Source organism: Miniopterus natalensis, chromosome 2 (assembly GCF_054644295.1).
Source record: "Miniopterus natalensis isolate mMinNat1 chromosome 2, mMinNat1.hap1, whole genome shotgun sequence".
Taxonomy (NCBI): domain Eukaryota; kingdom Metazoa; phylum Chordata; class Mammalia; order Chiroptera; family Miniopteridae; genus Miniopterus; species Miniopterus natalensis.
This window is the reverse complement of record NC_142082.1, coordinates 34,747,685-34,769,690: the sequence shown is the minus strand read 5'-3', so window position 1 is coordinate 34,769,690 and position 22,006 is coordinate 34,747,685. Positions and strand designations below refer to the sequence as shown.

The window sequence follows — 22,006 nt, the reverse complement described above, 5'->3', positions numbered from 1 at the left end:
ACCTTTGAAATCAAGAAGTTAGGGTCTCCACTCCTATCACTACCTCCAACTCTGCGCCTTCATAGGACCCTGCAAACAAGCAGGCACCTTAGGATCTCGAATGCCACACTACATCCTCTGAATGCTGCCTCAGCGACCATTCTGTGGGTTTTACTCTTTTAAAAAGAAAAAATGTTAATGCCATACCACTTTCATGATAATTGTGTTGCCATTTTAAAAACATAGTGACCAACAAGGAAGATGACCAGGCCCCAGCCCTCCAGGCCCACTCTGGAAGTCTGGAAAGAACCAGCAGGAAAATCCCCAAACACCAAGTCAGGGAAAGGGTCCTATGGAAAACGAGGATGGTGAACTGGACAGGCCTGCGAGGGCCACAGCCCCAAGGCTGGGGGTGGAGGTGCTGCCAGCCCCCAAGGCTCCCAGCAGGAGCAGCAGAAAGCTCAGGAGGGGCCTGGAACTGCCAGACAGAATGGAAGGTGGTGGAGACAGCAGGGGCTCCCGATAGCAGGTCTGATACCCAGAGAGAAGGTGCAAGAGTCCAGTCAGCATCACAAAGAGCCTACCTGCCCTGTGGGCGTGGCTTCAGTAACAAGGGCTTTACTTGCTGGCCCGCCTGAGGCACAGAGGGGAAAATTATAAATGCTTGCCACCAGGACTGAGAGTCTTTATGGTGTGCCTGTCCCATGCTAAATGCTTCACTTATACTTTCAAGTTACCACAACTCCGAGAGCTCCTCACTCCCTAGCTTCTCCCCATTTTACAGACGGGTACCTGAGACAGGTGACGTGACTTCTACAGGGGCCCCAGGTAAAGGCAGCAGAGCAGGTGTGTCTGCCTCCACACCTTCCTGCCCTACAAAGGCTCACGCTCAGCTCTAGAAGGAGGGTGCCCCCTCCTGACCTCCCACCCAAAACTGCAGAACAGGAACAACTTCTGCCGCCAGAGGGCCCCAGGCAAGTGGTGGCTTGGGCCACTGCGCCACACCAGGTTTCATTTACTTCCTCACCCAGAAGGCACCCTCGGTCACTTACTGAGCATGGAACACCAGTGCAGTCGGACTGGGGAATCAGCACTCAAAAGTGGCCACCAGGCTGGAATTTCTTAACAATTTTATCTGACCTGTGTAAGCAAAGCCTCATGGGACACGAGCATACTCTCGTGAGCAGGGAGGTCTGCACAGCCCATAGGCATACACCATTCTTGATGCCCCAGGAGCATAGAACCCTGGGGGACTCACAATGGGTGGGATTCAGCGAGACTGGAAGTGAGGAAAAGGTAACGTGTCACATCTGTGACTGGGTCAACCAGAGAGGCCACACGTTCCATTCCAAGCAGAATTTGCTCTGAATGCAGGATAAGGCAACGGAGTTCTAAGGAACAGTAACAACCAAGAAGCCCTATCCTATCTTTCCTTATTTGGGGCACTTCCCTGCACAGCCACACACACTGAAGATGATGACACCAGGGCAAAGGTGACTCAGAGTAACTGGAGTTTCTCTTCCTCTCAGTCTTTGCTCCATCATCAGGAGCTGAGGGTGGGCAGTGTTGGTAGAATGTACATATGTCAAGAGGTGAAATAAATATAGTTGAGAGTTCTGAGCACAGTTTCAGTTCTGGTAAGAATAAAATACATATGCATGTATAAGGTATGAAATGATATCATTTCTGTGATTCCACGTGAGTTAAATATTCCTATATTTGCATTTAAATTTAAAGTGGACATTGAACAATATAAAGATGAATGATAACCTTAATGCTAAGAATAGTAAAATAACAAATTATAAATAATAAATAGCAACTAAAAGCACCATGACAAGTCGAGAGAGACCACAGAAGGAAAAAAACCTTATTTTAGTGTCTTATAACTGCACTCTTTCTGCTTTCTGGGCAAGGGACCCTTCATTTCTCTCTAAACTGTCTCAAACCACGAGCTCAGGGGCAGGAGTCTAACCTTCTCTTCACATCTCCCACATCTACCAGCACAGTTCAGTGCATGCAGTAGGCACTTAATACCTGCTGCAGTAAAGCAAGAGGTTATCCCCCCCTCAGTCCAAATTCCCAGAGACCCTGCAGACCTGCAGTCTGGAATTTCTTGATTTCTCTTTGTCAGAGAAACCCCGCAAGTTCAAATACTGCTCTGGGTGTAAATCTACACAGCAGGGGTGGGGAACGTCAGGTGATACGGCCTGCAAAATCATTTGGTCTGGCCCTGCCAAGGCAATTGCAGGCAGGACTTGAAATTCAATAAATCTAGGAGTTTTTTTTCATAGTTAATTTTTAAGTTGATAATTTTGTATGGCCTGCGAACGATGTTATATCCAAATGGCCCTTGGCAGAAAAACAGTTCCCCACCCCTGATTTACAGGAATCAGATTCAGTCCCATGGCTCTGCTGCCATTTCGACACCCAGTTGCCAAGGCAGAGTTGAGGGAGAACAAAGGTTCCAGACCCTTAGACTCTGACCTGAGGCCAGTCACTCCCTGCCCTGCCCTAGCTGCCCTGGGAGCAGGGGCAGTGGTTGGCATCCATATACCTTTACAGAGATGAAAGGCCATCTAGAACCTGCAAACTAATATCTAAGGACAGCACTCAGATCAGTAGGGGCAGGACTGGGGGCGGGGTGTACATTATAGGAAGATGGAAATGTCTTTTGTCAAAATCGCCAACCTGTGCACTTAATGAGTGGATTTTCTTGCATGTAAATTATACCTCAAAGAAAGTTAATCTTAAAAAGAATTAAATGAGATCATAGGAAGAAGGCAATTTGCAGGCCCGATGGTCTGTAATTATTATTACCAGTTTATATTCTTATCTGAGTTCAACATACTTCACAGTCCCTAATCAACAGTGAAACTTTCTTTTATTCAGGATTTTCACAGGCACCCAAGTATTTCCAAAGTATTTCTCTGAGGCAGATTTGTAGTGGCCTCTCTTAAACTCGCTCACTTTGTGAAACACAACATGCAGAGAAACAAGCCAGACAGACTTGTCTATAACTGCTGCCTAGGGTCCTGGGAGGGATGCAGCAGAAACGTAGAGCAGCCCTGGGGTTATCGAGGGTGCAGTGCCCTCTGAGGGACAGGGCCTGGGATTAAGACTCAGGCCTCACCAGCTGTCATCACCCACCCAGGGCCTATCTGTACTGGCTGCTGACTAAGCAGGGCTTCCAAAGTTGGCTACTAAGAAATGCAGCAAATGATTTGCCTTTCAGAATAATTTTTGCTAGCCTGCTAGGAGAGAGCAGCTTTTAACTCGCTGGCAGTTGCTCAAAATATATTTTTTTCTGTCTGGAGCAAGCCCCCAGTCAAAGGGGGAAGAGCTAAGAATCTGTGTCTTATCTGAACCCAAGGTCCATTCTGATGGTCATGGGAAGAGCCACTGGGTCTGGCTGAAGGCAGGTAACTCCCACTCTGCCTTGTATGTCCCCAAAAGGTAATTTTTTTCCCCCTTCTTGGTGACAACTCAGGCAGTAAGCAATGGAGGAAAAGGTAATGACCATCCATACTAATGAAACAGTTTTGTTTTTCAGAAACATTTTAAGGCTACATTAATTTAAAATGGTTTTTATTTGACTGTTTTGCTTAGGTGAGAAATGGGGAGTTTGGGAACACAAATTTAAGTTAGAAGCATCACAAAACAATTACAAAATGTCACACAGAGCCATTCCCTTCTAGGTAGTTTGCTAACAAAATATTTCAGGAAAAAGAGAACATACACCTATTTAAACAACCCCTAGATAACCATTTTAGACGTCAGGCCTACCCTAAAGTTATAAATAGTTACAAATGCAGGTGAAGCCCCTAGCTAGGCCTGGGCCCAGGCCTCCTATATCTAATATAATATTTCATAGCTTTGGAAGAACAAGTCTCCCAGAAGGAGCACTGGACAGAAAGCTGAGGGGTCAGAGGTCAAAGCCAAGCCACTGCTGACCTCGGGCTGCCTTGCCCAGATCAAGTGGGGCAAGGACACAGAAGGTGTCAGGAGATGAAGGTGTGCTTGACTTGGTTCCCCTAGGGCCCAGGATCCACAGGAGAGCCAACCAGGGGCCTCCCCCAGTGACCAGGGACAGAATGAATTAATCAGCAACAAGACTGAAAAAAATGACCACCAAATACAACTCCTAGACGTCCTGGAACACCACCTAAAAAAGGAACCCTGGGCACTACTCAGAAACCATCAGGTGCCACCACTGGTCTAATGCCCCTAACCCAGCTCCTCTGCCTGCCCACAGCCTAGTAACATGAAATAATCCAAACTCCATTTCCAGTGGGCTCTTGAATTCAGGACTCACTCAATTCTTTTGGGAGCAGTAACAGATTTACCTTCAGAATTTCCTTTTGCCAAGAATACTATTAAAAACCAAAAAGATATTGGCTACCTGGAGATAGGTAGGAAAGAGGAAAGCAAACCTAGAAAAGTAAATTGCCTCCATTAGTGCAACAAAAGAATCACCCCAACACACATACATACATGTGCACACACTGATTTTTTAAAAAGAAAAGTTTTAAAAAAACCACACACACAAAACACAAAATCAAGCCTGATGGGTTTTTTGATTAATTACCTGTTCCCAAAGCATCCAAATCTTTTTAATGCTTTTCTAACTATTCCCAAGGAAAACTCAATAAAAATAGCTGAGCAATAAGTGAAAACTCTGAATTACAAATAAGGAGAGTAGGAGATGAAATGAGCATGTTACTGAACATGCTTTAAAATACTTTAAAGTGAATCCATTTACTCACATTCCTGAGTACTAAACACAGCTGGTCAATGCTGACAGCGGTAAGAATTCTTTGAGCCCAAAAGTTCTAGAAAAATGTGTTGTGTTGTGTTGGAGTGACAGGGGCTTCAAGGGAACTGGACGCACTGAACTAAGTGAATCCAACCCTTTTATACATTATATTCACTGCCCCCCCAAAATCCCACTTTAAAAGCTATATTACCCTGTGAGCAGCTGACAGAAGCCAGGGGCGTGGAGGCCAAGCACACCAATCCTCAGGCTTCTCTCTAGTATTTTGAGCTGGATCCCAGGACCCTAATATATTACTAAAAAGCACAGGTTGGTCTATACTTGGCTCTTAAAAAGCACTTAAAAGCCAACACACAGTCCACTCCTGGGAAAGCAAAATCCCTGTTAAAATATAAAAATCCTTTGTTACTGCTTTGTGACTACCAGAGAATAGATGCTGTTACATTCAGTTTAAACACTTCTTCAAACTTATTTCAAAACAACGGAATACTAGCTTTGGTTCTCATTATGGGACCCTTTTTTTTAAGTTTACAGTGTCCTTTCAATCATAATAAAGAGCTGGTATTAAAATTCTTAATATCTCAGGAGTTCCCCATAAAGAAGAAAAAAGCAATTCTCCCCTGCACCCCAGAGGGCCATGCTTCACAAACCACCCAATATTTAAGGGTTAACCAAAGTCCTAGTTGAAGCCCCTTACAACTGCCACTCTTTACTGGTCCTCTGAATGCGAAACCAGGACCCCTGGGATCTGCTGCCCAGGGTGAACCTGGTGCAGATACAGCAGGGGAGGGGGAGGAAGGTGGGTTCCATAAACCAGCTCCTCTCTCCCCCAGAGCCTTTCTAGTGGGTAGGAGAGCACCTCACCAGGACAGCAACCCAGAGGAGGTGATTCTTCCAAGTTCATGCAAACTCGGCATTGTTTTCATGTCATAATGATTTCAACTATTTTTGAGTTAAGGAATTTATCTCTGCCCCGATCTTGGAATAAAGACAGTTCTCCAGGGACCTGGTCCCTGTCTCACAAGGGGGAAAGCGAGCATAGCCCAGGTGGGCTACACCTCCCAAGAAGGAAAGGAGCGGCTTCTCAGACCTGTGTCTCCCTGTGGGGGAGACTGCAAGCTCTGGAGCCACCTGGACCTTTCCTTCCTGCACGGCTCTTGTTCTCTGGCCTGCTCTCCAGCCAGGCTGCAGGGGACTCATTCTCTCCTCCAGGGCAGGGAGAGCAGCTCCACCCACCTCTCTCCGGAATGCACAGAGAGAGCCAGGTGCAAAGTGGCTTGAGCCAGTTTGTTAATTTCCCCATCTCCCCGGGAAAGGAAGAAACTTGGTTGTATGGGGCTGTCGGTGGGTTTCCGGGAACTGGTATGTTCTCTCCAGTCCTTCAGCAGCCCTTCAAGGCAGGTGTTATTGTCCCATTTCACACATGGGAAACCAAGGCTCAGAGGAGTTATTTAAAACAGCACAGCTATTAAATGGAATGGCCTGGATTTAAAGTCAAGGCTTAATCCAAAATCCACACACCTTCCCCCAACATACACTATGGTCAATGAAGAGGAAAACACAGAGGTTCTTGGTGATAGAAAACACTGAAGCGCTCGCTGGTTTTCACAGCAAATGGCCATTGTGCAATGTGAGAGTGCTGCTGCTATCCTACACCTGTCACACAGCAGGGGCTGTTCTTTAAGCCCTTCTCTTGGCAACTTTAAAGGCCAAAGCCAGATTTAAAGCTTTTGTAAAGCAAGGAGTGATCCAGCAGCCACCAAGATTCTGTTAGTATTATCTGCCGAGTTCAGCATTTCCAGGCTAGTTGAAAGGTTATTCATTAATTCACCCATTCAGTATATTTGAGAATCTATGATGGGCCAGGCATCATGCTAAGTGCCAGGGACATGAAGATAAACAAGACAACAGTCCTTGTTCTTAAGGAGATGCAGTCTAATTGGGGAGATAAATACATTAAAAGATAAGACACATTGTGAAGAGGCGAAAGAGGGAGGCTGGGCCCAGGTCACCAGGGACTCCAGATTTCAGCTCTATGTAATGGCGGTAATTAAGGGGTATTAAGGAAGCCCAGGAATTGACGTCGTAAAATTTATAATTTAAAAAATTATCTTGTGCAACCTCAGTGGAAGGCCATTTGTCAGTATCATTGAAAGCTGAGCCTATGTTTACGCAATGACCCAGCAACTCCACTGCAGGCAGATGCTCCACAGAAACGAACACAGCTTCACCAGAAAGACACGGATAAATTATCACTCTTTATAACAGCACAAAGCTACATACTACCCAAATGTCCATCCACAGTAAAATGGTCTAACAAACTGTTATACAGTGGAAAACTCTACAGCAAGATCATCAAATGAACAGCTACATGTAACAGCATGGGTGAATCTCACAAGTGATGCTGAGTGAAAGAAGTCAGACAAAAACAGTGCCTACTCTATGACTGTATTTATATTAAGGTGAATAACAGCGAAACTGATCTCTGCTGGACGTCAGAACAGCAGTTTCCCCTGGGAGGAGAGCAATGACTGGAAGGACAGGACGACCCTGGGTCTAGCTGCTGGTCACACAGGTGTGTTCCTGCTATGAAAATCCATCAGCTATATGATTTCTATACTTCTCTGATATATTTTATACTTTTGAAAAATGTACATTAAAATTTAAAAACAGAGTAACAGAGTAGAGAACACCTTTGTGAGAACAAGGCTTACAAGCATGAAACTACAGTGAACAAGAGGAAGACATAATTGTGCTAATATAACTTAATGGAATTTGAAGGTGAGGGAGATCAAGGCTGCCACAGGATAATTGATATAAACAGGAGTTAAGTTCCAAGAGCATATTAATGGTCACAAAAGCATTACCAAACTTCTAAATAAAGACCTAAAACACCTCTAATATTAAACACTGAAATGTGAGTTATTCATCATTTAAGAAAGATGAATAAAAATAAGTAAAATAATTCTTTTCCAACCCACTTATTCCGGTTCAGGGTCACGGGTGGGTGGAGCCTCCCCAGCAGCTCAGGGCACTAGGCAGGCACCCACCCTGGACAGGACACCCTTCCATTGCAGGGGCCACTCACCACCACTCCCAGACTGGGACAATGTGGACATGCCAGTTCACCTCACGTGCACATCTTTGGGATGTGGGTGGGAACCAGAGTACCCGGAGGAAACCACACAGACATGGAGAGAACATGAAACTCCACACAGACAGTGGCCCTGGTTGGGAATCAATTTTTTTTCATCATGGTTATAATGAACTGATATTATCCAAGGTCCTGCTCTACTTGTCTGTGTCTTGCTTGCTTCACTTAGCACAGTGTCCCCCAGGTTCATCCATGTTGTTGCAAATGGCAAGACTGCCTTCTCTTTATGGCTGAAAAATATTTATATATATTCCCATTACTACATATATGTTCATTATGTTTTATACACACACACATATCAAAAGGTCATCACTTATGAAATATATATGGAGAAAAAGTATAAGTAGATACATATAACGGAATATTTTACATAAGCATACACACACATATTTTCTTTCTTTATAATTTTTATTTTTGTTTAAAGTATTACAGATGTCCCTTTTTCTCCCCAATGACCCTTCCCCCCCCCCCCGTTCCTTCCCCCTCCCCAGTCACTCTCCCCACCATTGTCCATGTCCTTGGGTTGTGCATATATGCATATAAATTCTTTGGTTACTCTCTCCCTCTCCACCCCCTCCACCCCCTCTCCCCCTTCCCTCTGACATTTCGTCAGTCTCAACTATGCTTCCATGTCGTTGAATCTATTCTGCTCATCAGTTTATTAAGTTCTTTAGATTCCACGTATAAGCGAGATCATGTGATATTTTTCTTTCACTGCCTGGCTTATTTCACTTAGCATAATATTCTCCAGGACCATCCATACTGTCCCAAAGGGTACGAGATTCTTCTTCTTTACAGCTGTGTAGTATTCCACGGTGTAAATGTCCCACAGCTTTTTAATCCACTCATCTACTGATGGGCACTTGGGCTGTTTCCAAATCTTAGCTATTGTAAACTGTGCTGCTATGAACATCAGGGTACATATATCCTTTCTGATGAATGTTTCAGGATTCTTAGGAAATATTCCTAGGAGTGGAATCACTGGGTCAAACAGCAGCTCCATTTTTAATTTTTTGAGGAACCTCCGTACTGTTTTCCATAGTGGCTGCACCAGTCTGCATTCCCACCAGCAGTGTACTAGGGCTCCCCTTTCTCCACACCCTCACCAGCACATGTCGTTTGTTGATTTGTTGATGGCAGCCATTCTGACAGGTGTGGAGTGATACCTCATTGTGGTTTTAATTTGCATCTCTGATGATTAGCGACGTCCAGCATTTTCTCATGTGTCTCTTGGCCATCTGTATGTCCTCTTTGGAGAAGTGTCTATTTAAGTCCTTTGCCCATTTCTTAATTGGGTTGCTTGTCTTTCTCTTGCCGAGTGCTATGAGTTCTTTGTACACTTTGGAAATTAGCCCCTTATCAGATTCATCCTTGGCAAATATGTTTTCCCAGACCGTGGGGTTCCTTTGTATTTTGAGGTGGTTTTCTTTTGCTGTGCAGAAGCTTTTTAGTTTGAGACATATTTTCTTTATCCATATCTCTTTAGAGACACTTAAGTTATTTCCATGTCTTGCCTATTGTGAACAAGGACTTTCAATTCTACACTGATATTACTGAAGAATTACTAACTTTTGGATTAAAGAGGATTCATTATGCTCTGTGCACTGTAAAAACAGGAAGGTAACACTAATTCATGTTCACAAGATTTTCTAGAAAATATTTTTGCTTAATATTCATCTATATGTTAAGTTCAATTAATCAGAAAAGCATAATTTCCAAATGTTAAAGATTTAACATGTGTACAAACTTATATCTTGTTTAAAAAAATACTTCAAGTATCCAAGTTATACAAAAAGAGAAACAAAATACCTAAAAACAAAGATAATACCAAAAAAAACCTTAGGATAACTAAAGGTAGCCCTTTCCAAGTTTTGCACATATTAGCCCTTTAAATTTCCCCATTTTTATGTAACTATGAGACTGTTCACCAAACAATATCACTGAATACAAATTTTCTAAGAGCATTACACTGTTACTCTGTTGTGATTCAAGGTTCAGCCTAAGCATAAATATTAAGCAACAAGAATAAACATGTGGAATAAATTACATTTTTTACTTTCAGCACCTGGTGTCGCCAGCATAACACAGCTCAAGGCTATAGATGCTGCATGCTGGGTGCCCCAGTGTGGTGGAGGCTGGGTCTTTAAGGGAGATCCGCCCAGAGGCCCAGGCTCCACCTTCCAGAAGCAGGATTCAACTACACCCCAGGCAGTTGCTATTCTCAGCAATCACACAGGTTTAAAAGGTGGTTTTTATGTCTGTTTTTAATTTGGAACATGACGCAAGAAAAAGACTGGAGTGAAGTAAATCTGAAATACTTTTTCTTTACATATAGTATTTCACACGTGATGGCTTCTTTGACTCCACCTCCCCAATCTTTTGATGCTCTGTCCACTGCACATGTATGTCTACTCCCCAAATTCACAGTTCATCTTGTGTAGACTGGCTTGCTAATGACATGCCTGAAATTACAAATCCAAAATCTCTATGAAAACATCGTTCTTTAAAGTAACTGTGCTCACATGGGGACTTCATAAAAAGGAGGATTTCAGGAAGGAAAGAAAAACTCCTCCAGACATCATGGCTAAAGAGCACAGTGCTGACTTGCAAGAGGCTAAGTTAGAATCATAAAGCCTGGTCTATCTGCTTCGGCCACCTGACAACCTGAACAACTTTCATTTGCGCATTTAACTACTGATAGCCTAGCTGGGGTAGTACTTGTAAGATAAAACGTTACAGCCCCAATATTTCACAACTTGAGAAGCTGTTTTAAAAAAAGATAACTGCCTAATAGTTCTCAGTTGTTTTCAGGCAGCAAAGGGATCCTGCAAAACCCTCTCTCAGTGTAATTTCTTGATATTGTTTCAATATCCTTCAGATGGTAGGTGTGTAGTGTTATGCCTGAAAGGCAGGAGAAGGCATGGTGTAGACTGAAGAACACATACTTCTGAACTACATTTCATAATTCACAGTCAGGTAAAACCTTGCCACTTAGCTGTGTGACCTTGTTTGAGGTACTTCATCTCTCTGAACCTCATTTACATCACCTGAGGGTAATAATGCCGTATCAGTGATTGCCATATGAGATAATATATATAAAATTCTGGGACACAGTGATTTTAATGAATATTAATCCCCTTTTGAGAGAAGGGTAAATCACAGAATTATTGTAAGGAAAAAAACACAGTAGAATGTTATTACAGATATATACGTGCCTGGCATATAGCTTGTGTCCAATAAATGTTAGTTCCTTTTTTAAGTTACTCATCCATAGAAAAAGCCATATCCTATCTAGTGTGGTTAAATGGTATTCTTTATTAAAAAGTTTAACCTTTTGTGCACAGAAAAAATTGTATAAACCCTCTCTGCATTAGTAAGCACTGTATACTAAAGATGATGTAGCACGCCCACACGTCACTGCAGTATTATTCGAAATCCCCAGGAGGTGGAAGCAAGCTACATGTTGGATAAACAAAATGTGCTGTCTACAGACAACATTCAGTCTTAAACAGGAATGAAATTCTGACACATGCTACAGCATGGATGAGACTTGGGGACATTATGCTGAGTGAATAAGCCAGTCACAAAAAGACAAAAACTGTGTGATTCTGCTTCTGTGAGGTACCTATAACAGTCACATTCATAGAGACAGACACACAGTAGAATGGTGGTTGTCAGGAGTTGGGGGAAGGAGAAATGGGACATTGTTATGAAATGGGTAAAGAGTCTCAGTTTTGAAAGTTTAGGAGACCCGTTGTACAACAATGTGACTCTACTTAACACTACTGAACTGTACACTTAAAAATAGTTAAGATGGTAAATTTTATGTTGTGATTATTTTTACAATTAAAAATAAAAAAATTATTTGTTAAATGATGTAACTTGTAAGCTGTCATAATAATGCGGGTCATCAAGCTGATTGTGGACTGTGTTACAGATAGAACTATGCAGTTTGCTGCCCAGAGCCGAATCCATGTCAAGCTTCAGGAGTTACCCTAGAGCCTGCACCTCTTTCTTTTTTTTAAAAATATATCTTTATTGATTTCAGAGAGAGGAAAGGAGAGGGAGAGAGATAGAAACATCAATGATCAGAGAGTCATTGATCGGTTAGCCCGCAACCCGGGCATGTGCCCTGACCAGGAATCGAACCCCAATCACCTGGATCCTAGGTTGATGCTCAACCGCTGAGCTACGCCCAGCTGGGCAAGCCTGCTTTCTTGAAAAAAAATCCGGACTTGTTAGGATTCATCTACTAAAAGAAAATGTGGAACTTGACATATTTCGCTATATAATATTTGCTGTTACCATTGGAAAATTATAAGATGTTTGAAGAAACTTTACAAATTATACTTTACAGTTGAAGAAAGTGAAATATAGACTTTAGTCAAATGAAACTGTTTTCTTGAAATAATACAGTTAGTAATTATGAGAAGAACTGGAAGAGAAACCATTTCCAGGCTCCCTCTATGATGTTCTTAGTAAATTGACTTTGCTCTCTTGAATTCCTTACCTCTGAACTGCACTGTTTAACATGCTGCCACCAGGGGGCAGCAGGTATATTAGTCTGGTACTCTAAAACCCTGGATTTAAGGCCCCAATATATTTCTATTATCCCTTCCTCTAACCTCTCATATACACACACACACACACACACACACACACACACACACATTTGTAAGACTTTATTAATATCAACAAGCATAAAGTTTAAAGGACATCTATAACTTTTTAAACAAAACAAATACTTGGGTCCAATGGAGGTAACATTCTTTCTAATTCTTCACTAATTTTTATTTATTCCAATCCTAACTCATGTAAGAATCAATTAATATGTTAGTTTTAAACCAAAAATGACTTAACCGCAGAAACCCATCCCACTTCTTTACATCTGGAAACAAATTTTCCTAGTACTTGGCCCATGAGGCTTCATACAACAACAACCGCAAGCCGATCTGGCAATTTGTCTTCAATCTTCCTTTCTTTGTCAAGCTCAGTTTTTCTTTCTAAAGCCCCTGTGTTACAAAGGAAGGTCTTTCCACAAGTCTAACCCTCCAGCAACTTTTCACAAGCAAAAAACTAGTCACAAAGTAAAACCTATATGGACACCACTTTCCCAATTACATGACAGTAATTCCCACTGTTTTTAAATATAATAGTACCAACCGGTTAGTGGGTGAGACTTGACTATAAAGGCAGACCTTCCGAAGTAATGACCTTGTGCATCCTGAGACTTTCAGAGTTCATCTAATACAAGGTGTGAGGGACAACATTAGCAATGATGTTTTGGTAATTAATCCAATAGTCAACTTCATACTCTCAAGCAATAGTGACCAGTGACCATGGTCCCTAAATTATTCAACTGCAAGCTTTTACTGCTGCCTCCGACACATGGGAGCAGTCCATTGTAAAACAACAACAATGTTCTCTATAGTTAAAAGGTATACAAAGAAAGTATTCTCTGCTTACATCCACTAATTCTGTAACTCATGATTCACCAATTAATCTAATCTAGGATAAAATTGACGGCCAAAGCAATTATGGCACTATGGGTTACTAATGGTAAAAAAGGAATGAGACATGCATAAGATGCATATAATGAATGAATTACTGCAAATGCATCATGTACTCAGATACTATTCTGTAATCCTTTGCCACATATAATGTTAATTGATGAGATTTAAGAAAGAATCCTATCTACATATTCTGGTTTTAATTTTTTCCAATATAGAATATTTACTATTATTTAAATGTAGACTATCACCAGAAAACCAGAAATATTTATTTTATAACAGATATATAAAGTAAGTTTAATTCAGTAATTTATTCAAGAATTATTAGAAATAATTTTTATAATACTAAAAAAATGATATCAGATAATTAAAAACAACATACCTTTTAGGATGGCTCAAATTAAAAAAACTGACAATATCAAGTGCTGACAAGGATATGGAGCAATGAGAACTGTCATACATTACTGGTGGGGATACAAATGATAGGGTACGGCCACTCTGGAAAACAGTTTGGCAGTTTCCTATAAAGTTAAACAGATATTTACCATATGACCCAGCCATCCCACTCCTGGGACCAGCCCTAGAAAAATGAAAACTTCTGATGAAATAAAAACCTACATACAAATATCTACAGCAGCTTTTTTCATAATCACCAAAACCTGTAAAGAATCCAAATGTCTTTCAATAGTGATTGGATACACAAGCTGTGTTATGTCCATTCAATGGAATACCATTCAGGAATAAGAAAGGATACACACATGGATGAATCTCAGTGAGGTTCTCTGAGTGAAAAAAGCCAGTCTCAAAAGTTTCATACTATATAATTTCATTTATGTGACATTCTGGAAACGGCAAAGCTTATAAAAGGTAGAAACCAGGTCAAGGATGGTCAAGAATCAAGGGTAGAGTGAGGATTTGACTATAAGTGGACAGAATGAGGGAGAGCTTGTTATGTTTTGTTTCCTGGGTTTCTTTTGGTGATGGAGCTGCTCTGTATCAGGACTCTGATGATACAGTGATGATGGTTACATGAGTCAATTTTAAAACTCACAGAATTATACAATAAAAAGGTCAATTTTATTTTATATAAATTCAAATAATAATAATGAAGGAATGAGGGTATGCAACTACTCTAAAACACTGAGTTAAAAATAAAAGGTAAAAGTATCAATTATATTAATAAAAGACACTTAAGAAATCAGTGGGCTTTGTTTTGATCCTGATTTGAATAAACTACAGACTCTTTTAGACAACCGGGTAAATTTGAAAACAGTATGAGACGGTATTAAGGATATTTTGTTTCTTGTTAGGTAGAATTGTAGTTATGTAAAAACTAAACTTTTAAACAAAATTCATACAAAAATATTTAGGGGTAGAATGATATGATTTCTGGTATTCGCTTCAAAATTCTCAAGTAGGCAAACCAGCAAAAACTCAAAAAAGAAAAAAAGGGGGGAGGGACGGGGAGAAGGGCGAACGGAAGAAGTAAGGCGAAGCCAGAATGGTGCACGGATTTCTGAGGCCGCATAGCTGGGTGAGGGTCCTTTGTACTCTACTTTTCAGTATGGCTGCAAGTGTTTATAATCAAATGCCGAGAGAGGAAAAAATAGCAACTTTGTCTACATAAATACTCCCAAGAATGCCATCTAACTGTTCTTTATTCATTTATAAGATATACTAATCCCCCCTCATGGTTTTCATTAGGCTTTTATAATCTGAATCTAACTTTACAGAAAACCAGACCGAGAGGGAGTTATTCAGAGCAGGCAGTTGTGATTATACTAAAAAATAATGGGCTTAAAGAATGTTTTAGATCTTGTTTAATGCTCACTGGTTAGTAAAACCATCATGAGATGTAGAAATATTCATAATTTTCATAAACTTATCTGTTGCACACTAAGTACAGATGACAACAAGAGGAAGAGATAAATGCTCAAAAAGTTAAAAAGCACATGTAGTAATCTAAACAAACGGAAAAGAGTACAGCATAATATGAGAAGTCTCTCTCCAATTTACTCTGACATAACTCAAAATGTCAGAATTCTATAAAAACACTCCCAATTAACCAGAAATGAGCTCTTTCTGACTGGCTGCCTACTATGTGGAAGGCATTACGGGAATCAAAATGAGGAAGCCCTGGTTCTCATCTAATCAGCATTGATAGATGAGAAAATACTAAAAATTTTAGTATAATTTGTTCCAAACAGTCCAACACTGGCCTGGCCAGTGTAGCTCAGTGGATAGAGTGTTGGCCCACACACTGAAGGGTCTTGGGTTGGATTCCCAGTCGAGGGCACATACCTGGGTTGCCGGTTCTATCCCTGGCCCTGGTTACAGCGCACATGCAGGAGCCAACCAATCAATGTGTCTCTCTCACATCAATCAATCAATCAATCAATCAATCAATCAATCAATCTCTCTCTCCCCCTTTTCCCCTCCCTTCCACTTTCTCTAAAAATCAATGGAAAAAACATCCTCAGGTGAGGATTAACAAAAATAAAATAGTCCAACACAGTTTAAGGCTAGAGTGCAAAAACAATTACACAGATAAAAATAATAGAAAAAACTAAAAGGTAAAATGACTGCAGCAGCAAAAGCCCCATCAGGGCGCAGAGGTCGATATTTCACATGTGGAGCCAATGACTCCTGCCATTCAGAAGTCTCTCTTACTAATGCTGAGGAAGGAGGGCCCCGAAGAGTCTAGAGCAGAGCCACCGCCTCGGCGTGGAAGAGCAGTGGAAACAGGCTCTCAGAATTATCAGCACCTGATGGTAATGCATCTGACTGCCCCAAATGTCTGGAGAGCTGCCCCGAGCCTACAGCAGCTATTGCATTACAAGGTGAGGCGACTGAATAAGGCCCCCTCCCTCCCTAAAGATGCCCATGTCCTAATCCCCAGAACTCAAGAACATGTTACTGAGCCTGGCACAAGGGATTTTTCAGATGTGATTACAGTTAATGGCCTTCAGATGCAGAAATTATCTTGGATTATCCAAATGGGCCCAATCTAACCATGTGAGTCCTTAAGAGTAGAAAAGCTGTCCTGGCTCAGGGCAAAGAGAGCTGTGACTGTGTTGGAGAGTCAAAGGGATGCAATGTAGCATCTTTCAAGGTGGAGGGAAGGGGCCAATGAGCCAAGGCATGTGGGCAGAAAATTCAAAAGAACAGATTCTCCTCTAGGGCCTCCAGGTAGGGACACAGCCCCGCTGATGCCTTCATTTCAGGTAGTGAGATCCAGCAACCCTAGGAACTCAATACAAAACCAGATGCACTTCTCCCAGTCGTTAGGCCTTTGCCTGTGCCCTTTCTCTGCTGCCCCCAACAAAGGGCACTTTCAGTCCATTAAAAAATGTGATTTTCCAAATTTCTTATCTCCAGAACCGACCTAGCCAACCCACATGAGGTCATGACCCCTACTACATATATTCACTTTTAACACCAACACCTCTCCACCTGAGTCCTTGCTGTTTGCAATTACTCTCTTCTTTACTGTTTACATGTATTGAGTGTGTACTAAATGCCAAGTACCACGTAAAGAATTTTTCATAGGTTTTCTCATTTAATTCACCCAACAACCTTATAAGGTAGACACGATTGTTATGCCCATTTTTTTTAAATTAAAAAGTTCAAAATCATCCCGCTAGTAAATGGCACAGCCAGGATTTGAAGCCAGGAAGTCTGACAGAGAAGCTGGTCCCCTTAACCATAACAATATCTGCCTCCTAAGTGAGAAATGTAAACTCCAAGATCTTGTACATTATTAACACAATACTCCCACTGTTTAGCACAGAGACAATTAATAGTTCCTGAATATGAACCAATGGAGCAAAGATAGTTTTTCCCCCTACCCCCTTTTTTCTTTTTTTTAAAAGAAAACTTTATTATGAGAAATCAAATACATACAAAAATAATGATCCCCCAAACACCCATTACCCAGCTTCAACACTAATCAACATAGGGCCTACTTTAATGCTAATATTTAATCAATTTAATATTATATTATTTGGTATGAATAGCCCCATTCAATATTATTCTTTTTCAGAATCACATGTTCTTAGCTCTTGTCACATATTCATTTACTGTGTTAATGCAAATTAAAAAAAAAAAATAACCCTGAAATGGTTATTATCTTTCCAAGCAAAACACAAAGCAAGGAAAGGATAAAGATGAGTTTTGATTTTTTTCCCCTATATAAAATTAAAATCTTCTGCAGAGCATAAGTACTGTAAACAAAGTTTAAAAAATGGGGAAAATAGTTGTAACATATTATATGACGAAAGATTAGCATCCTCAGTGTATAAAGAATTCTTACAAATCAATGAAGAAAAAGACCACAACCCAATGGTGTGTTGTCTGGAAAAATAGGTACAGAGATGAACAGTTTTCCCTACTGTTCCTAAGTGACAAAAAGACAAGGACTCCCGCCTGACAGCATTTGTAAACATACTTTCTGGTGCTCTAGAATTTAGGATCAACAAACACTATAGAGGGGAGGAAAAACAATTCTCACCTGTGAGCTTGTTTCTTCAATACCACGTGACCCCGGAATCCAGAACCATAGAAAGTCTGAGTCTGAAAAGCTCTTGACTTCAGAATCCTTCCAAACAGGACACCAGGACATGTACTTCTACCTTACAGCATGACAAGCAGCCCATGGACCAGGTAGCCAGTTCTCAGTCCTGCCGGGCGTGGGATGGAGAGGAGGGTGGGTAAGAAAGTTGCTTACATGACAAGGGGCTTAAAAACAGAAACAAATCACCCAGCCCCTGTTGGAAGGCACCTTAGGCCCTAGATATGGGCCCAAGGAAGGAAGGTACTTCATTCAATGAGAAAATGTGGTCCACCTGCCAGAGGGGCCACAGGGTGCCTTGAAGAAAATAAAAGTTCCCACTGATCTAGCAGAGTGGCTTCAAGTTCTCAGCCTCCTTGTGAAATAGCAGCTATACCCTCTTCTTCAAGTGAGGAAAATAAGATGAAAAAGGAAAAAGTGTATTCTCAGTCACAATGCAAAGACTACTTCAGAAAAAATGAGCTTCCTGGATGAGGGTGTCCTAGTCTTTTAAGGTCATAAATTTTATTTTAAAAAATCAGAACCACCTCTGCCAAAAATGGTGAACCTGAACTTAATTAAACCTTTAGATCTACCTTCCAGCTAACGGAATATAAGGGATAGAGGAGCAAGCTAAACCATACGATACAAAAAGATGCATAAATCCACAATGTGAAGCATCTACAGAAAACCAAGTGACACCAATAAATCACTGGCATTAAAGAAACTCAAGGGTACTATTTTAGACCAGAGATTTTCAACCTTTTTCATCTCATGGCACACATAAGCTAATTACTAAAATTCTGTGGCACACCAAAAAATATATTTTTGCCAATCTGACCAAAAAAAAGGCATAATTTTGATTCATTCACACTGAACGGCAACTGTTGTGTTGGCTATTGACACTTTTTTATTTGACAATCTAAGGGAAAAGAAGCCGGTGCCCCTGACTAAATAATCAGGTATTGCATGTTTTAAAAACTCTTGGGGCATACTGGTTGAAAATCTCTGCTTTAGACAATGGTTAGCAAACTATGGCCCAGCCCACCAGTGGAGCTTAAAACAAAAAACTTTGAAAATGAAATTTTATTGGAACACAGCCACGCTGATTCATTTACATGTCATCTATGGCTACCTTTGCAGGACAAGACAGTTGAGTAGTTAGTTGCAACATGGTCTGCAAAACCTAAGAGTTAGCATCTTGCCCTTTTAAGAAAAAGCTTGCCATACCTGTCCTAGATTAAAAAAAACAGATATCAACAAAATACCACGTTTGGCCCATGTTTGGACTCCGATTCACACAGACCAACAGTAAGAATAAGTGCATTTCTGAGGCAATCAAGGATATTTGACTGTGGACTAGGTTTTAGAAAACAATAAGGAATTACTGTCAATTTGATTAGGAGATGACTGGTATTATGGTAATACAAGAAAATGCTCCTCTTTTTTGGAGGTGACTACTGCACTATCTAGGGTCGAAATATTGTGTTGTCTGGAATTTAAAATGCTGCAACAACAGCAAAAAGCAAAAAATAAAATTGTTTTAACAAACTGGTAAATCTATTTGATGGATATATTAAATAAAGTTCATTATATCATTCCCTCTGCTTTTATGTTTGCATCAATAAAAAAAAATAAATCAGAACCTTGATCAAAAAGGAGTCTGTTGCTGCATAGCCTTTCTCTCCAAGCATACCTCCCACCCCACCCTACCCCACCCCACCCCTCCTTACACTGAGTCCAACCCCAGCATATCACTTGCTCCCATATCTCTGAACATAGTTACATTTTAAACTTCTTATCTTTGCTCATGGTGTATACCATCAGGAATGCCCCATTATACTCTTCTGCCTATAAAAATTCTACTCTCTGCTCAAGGTCCAACTGCGACCTTCCCCAAGTCCTTCAGCGAGAATTCATCTTGGGGCCCCAACAACAGCCTGCCCCTTTGGCATTCACTCCATCCTTCTCAACACTTTAGCTATTTACCATGTCTGTTACCTCAAAATGCTATACAAACCCCGAGGCTTAGGGTAGCCAGCTCTCTTCTGTAAACCCACTGGAGGGGTACAGTAACACCTCACACACAGTAAGCTCTGCCTATGCGGCTATTAGTCCAACCTAAACAAGGCTTTCTTGCCCTGAGCAGTTTTCACTGACAAGGGAGAGACCTTCAATTGAAGAATGACTCCTGGTCACGTTTAACCAATGCTCTCTTAATAAAATCTCTAATAACTAAGGTTTACCCCGGGCTGAGGAATGCTCTAGCGAAGACGGCTGACCAAGATCACCTGATTTTGCCCTCACCTTTCCTTGAGACCTGTCCCTCTGCAAACACCGCTGCCGGCACCCTGCCACCTACAGGGTGCCCTACCCCCTCCTGAAGGCCCCAGCTACCTGTGGCCTTTCAATGACTCCACCTGAACAGCTGACAGGGGTTGGAACTTCCAAGAGATCTTACTAGATAAAGAGAAAAATGAGCAGATAATTTTAAAACTTAAACAGTGTCCGTTTCTATCCCTGTTCTACTTCCTGTGGCCCATTTCCGAAGGGACAGCCTGAAAAAACCGCCCTGTCTAGGATCAGTGTTAATAGTTAGGGCCCTCATCAGCAAGGTCAACCGGTCCAGAACACTTCCGAACAAAAACTCACCAATTACAAAATTTAACCTTGCAAACTGTGCTCCTGAGATGCAATGCTCTCTGCCAGGTAGTCTCCTTAGGAATTTCTAGTTTCCCCCTGGGAGTCGGTTCAAGAAAACAAGGCATTTGGGGAAAACGAGGGCAAGCTGCAGGGTCCCTTCATACTAGCATTTCAGTCAACTGTGTACGAGCCGGGAGAACAGCCTTCAGTCGTGGGAAAATCACCTAAGTACGTAAGACCGACACTTGACACAGGCCAATCCAATTGATTTAGAGATACCCCTTAGTTTTTAACACGCAATTTCTCCCTGGGACATTTACGAAAATTAATAACCTGCTTTTAAAAACGGTTACAATGACTTCTTATCAGTTCAATATTAACAAAGCGAGCTCGGCGTCAAGAAGGTATGTTCCCAAAACCGCGCGCCCACTTCGGGCTCCAGGGCGACCGTGGCGGTACCTTGGCCAACAGAGGAAAACGGCACTGACCGCATTTCGTCATCAAGGCAGCAAGGGAAACCGCCGGTGGTCACCAGGCGCTCCAAAGAAAACTGAGCTCAAAAGCTGGCAAGCGCCAGAAGTTTTCAGATTTCTTTTGTAGCTTCTGGTCTCCTCACAAACGGGAATCTCTAAAATTAAAAGCAATTCCGAGAACTGTTAAGCATCATTCAACTGAGAAATCCTTTAAAAGCTCCCACTGAGGTCTCGCCTCGCCCCCTTGGCAGGAACAAGCGGTCACACCTGAGGCAGGGCCTCGCCGGTCGCCGGTCCTCTCCGCCCGCGGCGGCCCCCGCGCGAGGACAGCCGACTGCGCGCGCCGTTAACCGCCCAGCGTCCCCTCCCCCAGCGGTTCCGGGGCGGCCCGCGGCCCCGCCCCGCCCCAGGCCCCTCCCCTCCCCTCCCCTGCCCACCTTCCGGACCCCGCGGGCCGGACTCAGGCCCGGAGTCACGCGCCGCGCAGGGACCGACGGCCCAAGGTCTCCAGGGCAGCCTCGCAGGACAGGCGGGGTCAGCTCCGGGCCCTCGGCTCGGCCCGAGCCCAACGCCTTACCGGCCGCAGAGCGCGGTGCCGTCGGGGAGAGTGGGGCAGGGCGGCCGAGCGGAAATCACTGGCGGACACGGACTCGGCCGCCCCGGGAGGCCGCCCCCGGCGGCGCCCCCTGGAGGCGGGACGCGGTACCAGCCCGCTGTGGCCGCGCGCTCACCTGAGGCGCTCCGCCGCAGACAGGTGCGCCGCAACACGTCCCCCCTGGGCGCTCAGGGCCAGCCTCCACCCCACGCTGAGCCCAGACCCACCTGGGGATGCACCACATCAGCTACACACAGACACACACACACACTTAGAAATGAGCCCACACTTGGGGACCCAGACCCACCTGGGGATACACCACATCAACTACA

General features: G+C 42.5%; 2 protein-coding genes across 5 annotated transcripts in view; one reads left to right on the top strand and one right to left on the bottom strand.

Moving 5' to 3' along the window:
- Window positions 1–11,780, top strand: part of PCCA (propionyl-CoA carboxylase subunit alpha) — a 336,620-nt gene extending 324,840 nt beyond the window's left edge. Inside the window, exons 27-28 of one of the 2 annotated variants that reach the window (XM_087814252.1) lie at window positions 9,967–10,149; window positions 10,240–11,780. The gene's annotated coding sequence lies outside the window, so the exon portion shown is untranslated. Of the gene's footprint in view, window positions 1–9,966 lie in introns of both variants that reach the window. The other variant, XM_087814253.1, reaches the window with a different exon arrangement.
- GGACT (gamma-glutamylamine cyclotransferase) overlaps window positions 1–21,678 on the bottom strand; it is a 38,950-nt gene extending 17,272 nt beyond the window's left edge. Inside the window, exons 1-2 of one of the 3 annotated variants that reach the window (XM_087814255.1) lie at window positions 21,657–21,678; window positions 17,925–18,093 (exon numbers count right to left, since the gene is read on the bottom strand). In XM_087814255.1, coding sequence (XP_087670381.1) covers window positions 17,925–18,035 — 111 coding nt within the window. In that variant the 5' untranslated portion in view covers window positions 18,036–18,093; window positions 21,657–21,678. Of the gene's footprint in view, window positions 1–17,924; window positions 18,094–21,346; window positions 21,414–21,516; window positions 21,615–21,656 lie in introns of those variants that run through there. The other 2 variants (XM_087814254.1, XM_016203843.2) reach the window with 2 other exon arrangements.
- Window positions 21,679–22,006: the final 328 nt, after the last annotated feature.